The sequence below is a fragment of the Oculina patagonica genome, chromosome 12 (assembly GCF_052425735.1).
Source record: "Oculina patagonica isolate OP01 chromosome 12, crgOcupat, whole genome shotgun sequence".
Classification (NCBI taxonomy): domain Eukaryota; kingdom Metazoa; phylum Cnidaria; class Anthozoa; order Scleractinia; family Oculinidae; genus Oculina; species Oculina patagonica.
In genome coordinates, this window is record NC_135769.1 from 8,165,836 (window position 1) to 8,176,724 (window position 10,889).

The following is a 10,889-nucleotide window of genomic DNA, read 5'->3' on the forward strand; positions in this document are numbered from 1 at the left end:
AGCTTTGAAGCGGCCGTATTTCTAGCAGATTTCTAATGGAACGAGTTTCACGTCCGCATAAGCATAAGCACACAAAAAGAAGGACAAAACTCATTCTTATGCTGTCCTAGCCCGGAAAAAAGTATAAGGAAAAAAATGCTCGTTCCACTTGTACTTATGCCACGTGAGGACATCATAACACGAATGAGTGTGTTCGTTCGTCATATGCGGCCTATGGTATTGCTTATGATTATTCGAAGTGAAAGCCAAGTTAACTGTAGTATATGACATTCTAGAATTAAAAAAGTCGTTTAATGCAAAAAGTGATTAAAATGATGATAATGAAGTTGTAAACGTTTAGTTAATAAGTGTATCAATAGAGCATCGAAGAATCCGCGAAGTTTATAAACATACACTTGATAACTATGTAAGGGGCTGGACACCCACATAATTGGCAATAACTTCGCACATAAGTAAAGTGCACCCTTACAACTGGGTATGACTAAACCTGGAAGTTTATAGGCGTTGATTAATGGACTCAAAATTACTACATTTTGGTGTTCAGTTAATTCAATTAAGTTTTATGGAAATCTTCATAGAATAGAGTCTAATCAACCACAACACCAAAGACGACATAAGTAAACACATTTATAACTGAACGGACATTTTACTTAACCATCTCGATATTCTTCAATGTGTTGAGTTTTTGCCGAGGTACTCTTTCAAAAATTCATATTTCTAGTTTTTCCGAGCTGAAAAAACTTGGGATATTTTTTTAAGGGAAAAGTTTACTGCAAGTTCACCGAGGAGTTGAGTTTAAAACGAAGCCAACCTTTCTAATCAATCATTTATCATTAAATTACTCTTGCAGTTTCATCTCTTATTTCAAGGAGGCTTGCCACTTTCGGCAGCGGGCATTTAACCGAAAGCAAACCTCGGAAAAATGGGGAAAATCAGTAACACGAAATATATACGTTGATAAGATAAATAAAGATATAGTTAACATGTTATTTGCCTCTCCAAAAATGGTTTTTCAGGGTCAAATTACAATGAAATGTTAAAAATGTACAGTTAAAAAAAATATTCTAAATATTATAAAGGGCCACGTTGAAAGGGTTCTATGTATCCATAAAATTCTACCAAGCGCGACGTTTTTTAGCAGCCTTAAAATTAGTCAAACTATTCACATCAGTTAGAGTCCGAGGTAGTTCACTCCAAAGCCGAGTAGCTCTGAATACAAATGACTGCTCTGGCCGGTAGCTGTTTTGAATAGCGGGCGTTTCTAAATTGAGCAAACGTGGACCCACAGCCCTCCTGGTAGCATGACATGACCCTCCTGTCGATATAACTATTTATTTGGACGTCGCAGTTAACCCTGGCCTTTGCGAATTTACTGGGCGAATAAATATCAACGCAAATTTGTATACTGAAGGTTTGACACGTCCTGTACATAAACATGTCTACTCAAGGGACCACTTTAAACTAACTTTGATTCCTATTTCTGTTTATTTCCTAATGTAAAGTATTTTATAAAAGTGTTCATGACCGCGCTGACGGAACGTATTCTTAGCGGAATCTAAAATGGCATCCACACCGCGCTCTAAAAAGTTCCATATTTCTGACAGCTGTAGCAAGCAGAATTCGAGCAGAATTTTGGACAGAAGAAACGAACTTATAAGCATGGCCGACAGGCACAGATCGCAAAATTACAAGCAAAATTCATCCATGCCCAGTAACGACATAATAAGCATTCCACAAAATATTCTTACTGTTGACTGTTTCTTGGGTAACACCAAGATGTGCTGTTATTCAGTTGAGCTCCAGTTGTTCCAATGAGATACCAGATGCCACACGTCCTTGTTGTGTTGTTCCAAAGATTTCAAAAGATGGTCGTTTCAATTCCTGTTGGAAAGCAAAATATAAGTCTGTTTTCCTTTTTTGGTTACAGGTCTGCAGTTAATCCAGTACTGGACGACGAATAATATAGTTTCCGGAAAAAAAATAACTTTGTTTTTAAGCTTAACAAAGCAGGGACAAAGTTGTCAACGCCAACGCATGCAAATTAGAAGAAATGGCGCCACAGAAGTATAAGGACAAGAGTCGGTTTCCGGATTAAAACAAAAGCCGTATAGAGGGCCAATATATTCACTCAGTATCAAAACATGTTTAAAAATGGTCAAAATCCGCCCATTGTGTAATGAACGCTTTTATAATAATAATTGTAATATACGCTTTGTGTTATAAAAAGACAGCCAAATAACAGAGGAGGTCGGCAATTATGATAACTAGTCCAGAAGTGGTGTGATACCAAATATCATTGATTTTAACAGTTATATATTTATGACTTTTTTTTATCGCGCGCATTTTTCCCCGCGTCAAGTTGGTCGCCGATCTCAATAAAACTTTGCGCCAATCTTGTTGTTTTCTTCCATTTTAGAATAACATGACAATTTTTGGAAAGACGACAAAATGTTTGAGTTTAAAAGACATCTTAGACATAAATCTGACGAAAAATGTCTTTGAAACTCAAACACTTTGTCATTTTTCTTAAAATAACAACTTGCATGCTACTCTCTAGACCTTTTGATAAGGCAAACGAATTAATTATGCTAACATTTCTACTGTCACCACCTAATATTAATTGAAGGCATATCCAAACAAATGTATCAAGTTTAAAATAAATAATTCAAAGACGGGTTTCAATGAATACTTCAATTATTAAGAGTACTTCACCTTCTGGAAGCAACGATTTTCATCCAAGTTTCGATCAGTATTCATCAAGTGCAACCTGCATCCCACCTGTTAATGTCCTCCAAAAGACCACACTGGGTTCTTACCGAGGCACTTAGTACTAAAACTTATTTTTTCAAATCGCTTATTGACGTCGTTTATGTTAATTACCTCTAACTGATATTGCACGTGTGGTTTAAGAAAAGAGCGAAGGAGAGAGCACGTAAACGATCGACATTTTCGCTGCATAAAATTTACACTTTGTGTACGAGAGTTAACGATTTTTTAGTGGTATTTTTCGAGGCTCTCTAAATAATTTTTCGTTTTTTTCGTTAACAAATTTTCAAGAAGAGCAGGAAAACACGTTATTTGAAGAATAAATAAACAATTGCTCCTTTTGTGTTCTTGATGGTGACATTTCCATGACTCCCCTGTGGCAATGTTCTCAACTGCGTAAATGATATGATCTTAATGGAACAACCTTGTCTTTATATAAGAAAACATCACGCGCACAATCACTATTAGGATCATGTAAAATTGGATAATGATGAACGCGGCTTTAGGGATTTTATTGCTGTATCAGCTTTCAGTCTGGAATGGTGAGTAAAATAGCATGTTTAGAGTTTTATGATGTACCCAGAGTGTCGAGATAGTTTTTCGAGGGTCTTTTTAAGTTTAAAATATTCCTTTCTGCGATTATACTGGCCATTAAGGAATGTGTTGCGAGTTATTTCAATTTTATGCAAGTCCATTGAGTTGCGAGTCCTCTTTTTACTAAGAAATTAACAATGTTCTGTGGAATAAACTACTTCTTAAGTTCTGTAAATGCAAAAGCGACATAACGCCGAGTTATTTTTTTTTAACATCATAACAAGCGCAATTCCTGATATGATAGTCGCGTCATATATATTATTAATGCTCTGACAAAGAATAATAGTTTGTCCATGCGCCCACATTTTGGAAGCAAAAATGTTAGTCACAAAAATCGGAGGTCTCTTATAATTATAAACCTCTGAGTAATAGCTGTTAACCTACGAAAAAATGGATAGAAAAAATATAGAAACGATGGCTTTGGCGTGTAATTAACATAACACAACAAAACATAACTTTTATAACCCTTAGGTTGATGAAGCTAGTTAAGCCTCAAGCGATAAGATGTGCTAATGAAATAATATGCATGTAAGAAATGAGAAAAAAAATAAGAAAAGAAATTAAACTTTATTACAAGATATAACTATAATGTTCGTCAATGTTTGATAATTTTACTTAAAGCCAACTTCGCTTAGACATCAGGATGCGTACAGCTTTGTAAAAAAGATAACATCAGTTGTGTTTAAGGATCTTAAGAACAATTCCTTACCATCAGCTAGGCCCAGAAATAGCGAAAAAAAAATGCTTCAAACTCGACCAGAATAAAGCCTTAAAGACATTAGTTTAAAAAAGTTTAAGTCCGATCGGTAAATTAATGATTTTTCAAACGATTATTTTCCTCCCGAAGCCCAAAGCCAAAATCACATAAAAAACGGCAGGCATTTCAGAGGCTCGTACATTCTAAAATAAAATTCGTAATTGAAAAACCAATTATGCCTCATCTTTGTACTGTCTGTCTTTTTTGCGGTAATTAGAGCGCGATTTGATAAGAAAGCAAACTGTTCACGAAATGTTGAAAACTGAGGACTGAAAAAAGACCAAACTTTAGGCTATTTTCAAAGGCTTGGAAGGTATCCTGGAACATGGCTTTTCCAAAAACGACTTAGTTAGTTTAAAAGAGTACAATTTCATCTTCAAATTTGTGGAAAAAGGTTAAACTAAGATCGTGGGCTTCGAGGCCACAAAGTGCCCTAGACTCACATTTTCAGACAATAACTCACTTTGTTCCGGAAAACTCTCGTGAAATTCACAGTTGCATGAAAAATGTAAATCTAGACGAGAGTCGTCTCCTTGAAATATAACGTTCAAAAGAAAGCGAGTTAAGATTTTGCTGTTTTTGCAAGTACGAATGTTTAATTTCTAATGTGTCCTATTGTTCATCGTGTTGATCAAAGTAAAAACAACTATCAGGTTTCCACAGTCAACCCCAAAATAAACATTCTCCCAAAATGCAAATGGGAATAATATCTTGGATTATTTTTTGCCTTTCGTTCTAAAGACTAAAAACAGTTGTATATAATACATCGTACATTACTAAGTCTTTTACATTTTTGGCCGTCTCCCAAGATGTATTTATAGTCAACCCTCCCGGTCCCTATTGCAAAGTTGCACTTAATGATTACCTTAAATTAGGCAAGTTTTACTAATGGAACTGCGCCTGACTTAACTAAAGGCGAGACGCTGTGAAACTTGAATGCCTCAATGAGCTTAAAGCCTGGCTGATCATGAACAGAGAAAATGAAAGTACATTAAAAATTCGCAGTGACCCTTCTCTCGTCTTTCTGCGCGATATCTCAGTGCAGAAACAGATTGCCTTTATTTTAAACTTTATTGAAAACCGCAAACCAAAACATTTCCCATGAGATCGTATTGTAACTAAGACTTCAATTATTCAAGACCTTTTACGAGATTGACGATGAACTGCACATGCAGTTCGGGGAAACAACTCTTTTAAAATTGCGTTATTGAAACCACCGTAACTAATTATAACGTTTTGATATGGATATTCTCTCGCAGCGTAAAAGTGCCTCATTTTGATTATCTTTTGATAAATTTTTGGTCTTTTTTCGGTAAATTTATGTTTTTTTCAAACGATTTTTTACTCTCGAAGCCCAAAACCAAAATCAGATAAAAACGACAGGCATATTCAGAGACTCGTATGTTACACATTCTAATATAAGATTCATAATTGAAAAACCAATTATGCCTCGTCTTTGTAATGCCTCTCTTGTATGTTTTGCAGTAATTAGATCGCGATTTAATAAGAAAGTAAACAAGTCACGAAATTTTAAAAACTGAAGAATTAACAAAACCCGAATTTAGCTTATTTTCAAAGGCTAAAAAGACATCCTGGTACATGGCTTTTCCAAAAACGACTTATTCAGTTTAAAAGAGCATATTTTCTTCCAATTCGTGGAAAAAGGGTAAGCTTAAATCTTGATCGTCGAGGCAGCGAAGTGGCCTAGAGGCAGATTTGCAGACAATACCTCACTTTGTTCAGGAGAATTCTGGTTAATTTCCCAGATGCATGATAAATGTTAATCTAGGCGATACCCACCAAAATGTTTATATTTATGAAGGGGTCGTTTTCTTGGAATATATATAACGTTCAGAAGAAAGCGAGCTAAGATTTTGCTGTTTTTGCAAGTACGAATGTTTAACCCAGTTCATCTTGTTGATCAGAGTAAAAACAACTACCAGGTTTCCACAGGCAACCCCAAAATAAACATTCTCCCAAAATGCAAATGGAAATAATATCTTGGATTATTGCTTGCCTTTCTTTCTTAAGACTAAAAACAGTTGTTCGTATAGTGTGATCGTCCGGGTGAGAGTAGTTCTGAGAAGAACTGTTGTTGGTGACTGACGTTTCGACAACCTGAGCGGAAGTCATCTTCAGAGTCAAGTGAAAAGTTGTTGTCAGTCGATGATGTTATAAGCCTGGTCCGTTGAAGCTGATTGGTCAGTTAAGCCGTGATGTTATTAGCTGTAAGACTCGTGTAAAGTTTGTCATCAGTAATTGGTCAGTTTCGATCCGTCTATTGTTAGTCTAATTAAGTCGTTCTGTTCCGTCTATTGTTAGTCAAATTAAGTCGTTCTGTTGGCGGTTCGTTTGTCGCTTCTGTTTACGTCGTGAATAAGTCGTTTGTAAGGTGCCGGTAGTTGTTGACATCTGTTGATAGGCGTCTGTTCTAAGTTTGTGTACCAGCTTTCCAGAGTCAGTCGTTGAAAATAGTTAGTACTGTAGGTTAAGCATTCAGCAGAGTCCGAGTCGATTTTGTGTTTAGTAAGTCGGTGGTGTTCAGAAATGTGATTGTTGACATCACCATTTCTCATCGCTCGTTTGTGTTCAGTCAGTCTCGTGGTCAAGTTTCTACCGGTCTCTCCGATGTAGGAGGCCTGGCAGTCGGAGCATTTGATCTTATAAATCGCTCCCTGTCTGTTGTTAGGTTCGTCCCTGTCTTTAACGTTGGTCAGTAAATGTCGTAACGTTGTTATAGGTTTGTGAGCTACACGGATATTGTAGGGTTGTAGGATCCGCGCAATAGTCTCAGAAGTGCCCTTGATGTAGGGTAAAGTCGCTGTAGTAACAGATGTCAGATTTCTGTCAGTTTCAGTAGTTCTGTGAGTGTTGCGTCTAATAAAGTCAGTATTGTAGTTTTTCTTGTGGAAAACGCGGTCAAGGTATTTGTTTTCGTCACATAAACTGTCTGGTGTGTCACAAACTAGTTGCGCTCGTCTCGTCAAAGTCTTGATAGTCGTAGCTTTGTGGGAAGTCTGGTTGTAGGATGTTTCGTCCAGTAATCTGTCGGTATGCGTCGGTTTTCTGTACACTGTAGTTCGTATTTTGTTGTTGTCGCGGCTTTCCAGACAGTCAAGAAAAGGAAGTTTTCCGTTTTCTTCGATCTCCCTGGTAAACTGAATGTCGGCGTTCTGTTCGTTTAGGTGTTTGTGGAAGTCGTCGATTTCGTCTTTGTGTACGGCGGTAAAAGTATCGTCAACGTAGCGTAACCAGAGCGGTATCGTTTGTCGGCAAGTTGCAAGGGAGCGTTCCTCGATGTTTTGCATCACAATTTCTGCGACAACAACGGAAACCGGCGACCCCATGGCTGTTCCGTGCAACTGCTTGTAGTGTTTTCCGTTGTACTGAAAGTAAGTCGATGTAAGGCAGAGGTTCAGTAAGTCCATAATGTCTTCAGTCGGTAGCGGTAATGTAACAGTAGATTGTTGAATAGCGGTCTCGGTGCACTGTAGAGCCAATTGAAGTGGAATACTGGTGAACAGTGATTTCACATCAAAAGAAACAAGTTTGTAGTCGTCAGGTATCTGTACAGTCTTGATGGCGTCAATAAAGTTCTCAGTAGATTGTAGTTTACGTCTGGATTCGTCTGTAAGAGGTTGCAGTATAGTCGTCAGGTATTTAGACAGTTGGTACGTAGGGGACCCACAGAACGAGACTATGGGTCGCATCGGTATACCCGGCTTATGCAGTTTCGGTAGTCCGTAAAGTTTCGGTGGTTGCGGTACTGAGCACCGCAGTCGGTAGTAACGTTGATTGTCAAAAGCGTCGGTCTTTTTAAGCGTAAGTAGTTTGTTGTTCAGTTTACGTTGTAGTGCAGGCGTCGGGTCACGTTTAAGTACTTCGTAGGTTTGTTTGTCGTTAACAAGTGCGTCCATTTTGTCATAGTAATCAGTCTTGTCCATAACAACAGTAACGCGTCCTTTGTCGGCTGGTAGTATAACAATGTTGTCGTCGGTTTTCAGTCGTTTCAGTGCTTGTTGTTCGTCTTTAGTCAAGTTGCTGTTAGGTATGGAGGCTGACTGTATCGTGGAAGCAATTCTGCTTCTGATGCTATCCTTGGCTGGTTCCGATAAATCTCGCTGACGAGACAGAACCGCCTCAACATTAGATACAATAGTCTCGGTCGGTATACGTTTAGGTGTCACTGAGTTTTTCAGTCCGTATGAGAGTACCTGCGTCTCAGTTTTGTCTAAGGGACGGGAAAAAAATATTCCTGACCCAGTTGTCGTCAGTTTTGTGTCGCTTTTTGTCTTTGTTGTGTTGAAGTCGTGTCAGTTTTTGTTCGTGTTCAGTGCGACTGAAGACATTATGGACTTACTGAACCTCTGCCTTACATCGACTTACTTTCAGTACAACGGAAAACACTACAAGCAGTTGCACGGAACAGCCATGGGGTCGCCGGTTTCCGTTGTTGTCGCAGAAATTGTGATGCAAAACATCGAGGGACGCGTCCTTGCAACTTGTCGACAAACGATACCGCTCTGGTTACGCTACGTTGACGATACTTTTACCGCCGTACACAAAGACGAAATCGACGACTTTCACAAACACCTGACGCCGACATTCAGTTTACCAGGGAGATCGAAGAAAACGGAAAACTTCCTTTTCTTGACTGTCTGGTAAGCCGCGACAACAACAAAATACGAACTACAGTGTACAGAAAACCGACGCATACCGACAGATTACTAGACAAAACACCCTACAACCCGACTTCCCACAAAGCTACGACTATCAAGACTTTGACGAGACGAGCGCAACTAGTTTGTGACACACCAGACAGTTTATGTGACGAAAACAAATACCTTGACCGCGTTTTCCACAAGAAAAACTACAATACTGACTTTATTAGACGCAACACTCACAGAACTACTGAAACTGACAGAAATCTGACATCTGTTACTACAGCGACTTTACCCTACATCAAGGGCACTTCTGAGACTATTGCGCGGATCCTACAACCCTACAATATCCGTGTAGCTCACAAACCTATAACAACGTTACGACATTTACTGACCAACGTTAAAGACAGGGACGAACCTAACAACAGACAGGGAGCGATTTATAAGATCAAATGCTCCGACTGCCAGGCCTCCTACATCGGAGAGACCGGTAGAAACTTGACCACGAGACTGACTGAACACAAACGAGCGATGAGAAATGGTGATGTCAACAATCACATTTCTGAACACCACCGACTTACTAAACACAAAATCGACTCGGACTCTGCTGAATGCTTAACCTACAGTACTAACTATTTTCAACGACTGACTCTGGAAAGCTGGTACACAAACTTAGAACAGACGCCTATCAACAGATGTCAACAACTACCGGCACCTTACAAACGACTTATTCACGACGTAAACAGAAGCGACAAACGAACCGCCAACAGAACGACTTAATTTGACTAACAATAGACGGAACATCCTAACGACTTAATTAGACTAACAATAGACGGATCAAAACTGACCAATTACTGATGACAAACTTTACACGAGTCTTACAGCCAATAACATCACGGCTTAACTGACCAATCAGCTTCAACGGACCAGACTTATAACATCATCGACTGACAACAACTTTTCACTTGACTCTGAAGATGACTTCCGCTCAAGTTGTCGAAACGTCAGTCACCAACAACAGTTCTTCTCAGAACTACTCTCACCCGGACGATCACACTATACGAACTACTGATACTCCTGGGTTCAAACCATTTACTTTAAAAACAGTTGTATACACCAAATCGAACGAGTAAGACCAAATATAATTTTGGGTATACAACATTGGTATGAGTAATATTCCATTTATAGATAATCAAGGTATTTGCTACTTTTGGTGACTTAACAGAACGATTAACATGTCGTATCACAATGATTAGTCTGTAACGTACGGGAATTACTTTTTTCCGATTTCCTAGTAAACATTTGGATCGCATCGTTCATGGTCTATGCTTTTCACGGGTCAATGTTTCTTCAATCAGGTATATAATACCTTGTACATTACTCAGACTTTTTTGGCAACAACATTTTCCATGAAATCGTATTGTAATTAAGACATCGATTATCCAAGACCTTTTACGAGATTGGCGAGCGATGTACTGCGAATGCAGCTGGGGGAAACAACTCTTTTACCACGGACTAATTATAACGTATTAATATAGGTGTTCTCTTGCAAACAACCCCACATCCGCAGCGGAGCGTAAAAGTGCCTCATTTTCATTCTCTTTTGGTATTTTTCTGAAATTTGTTTCTTTTCTACGGTACTCAATCATTACATGTTACATTTATTATTTAAGTTCATCTCGTTTTCAATCCTAACACTTTTGTAACACTTTTTTTTGTATCTTCCAGGAAATGCGACCGAAGGTAGGTACATTACATAAAATGTATAAAGCGTGCAGTTATTTACCTTCCAACGTAAGAAAGGGGCAGGGGGAATGCAACCCTTCCATTAAACGCTTATTTTCCGCAATTTTACAAAAGGGGATATATTTTTACATAGTTGGAAACTATGACTCATAGTAGCTGTTCATTCATTCCTAACGGAAATTTGCATGTGTCCACCGTGTATCTATGATTTTGACATTGCCATGGCATCCACATTTTACATGCTGGTTTAGCGAAATTGCGGCTTTTTGACGTACTTCTTTGTTTTCATGAAAAAAAAAACCCCGGCGCATCTTGAAAAAAATGACCATGATCTGAACTCTTCCTATGACTTATTTTTTTTTGTC

At 38.4% G+C, this 10,889-nt stretch overlaps 1 protein-coding gene across 1 annotated transcript; it reads right to left on the minus strand.

Moving 5' to 3' along the window:
- Positions 1–1,788: 1,788 nt before the first annotated feature.
- Positions 1,789–10,156, minus strand: LOC144633377 (uncharacterized). The gene is made up of 3 exons (XM_078492258.1): positions 10,148–10,156; positions 7,339–8,238; positions 1,789–1,881 (listed from the first exon to the last, which is right to left on the minus strand). Exons 1-3 carry the CDS (start codon positions 10,154–10,156, stop codon positions 1,789–1,791), a joined length of 1,002 nt encoding a protein of 333 aa, XP_078348384.1.
- Between the last annotated feature and the right edge of the window lie 733 nt (positions 10,157–10,889).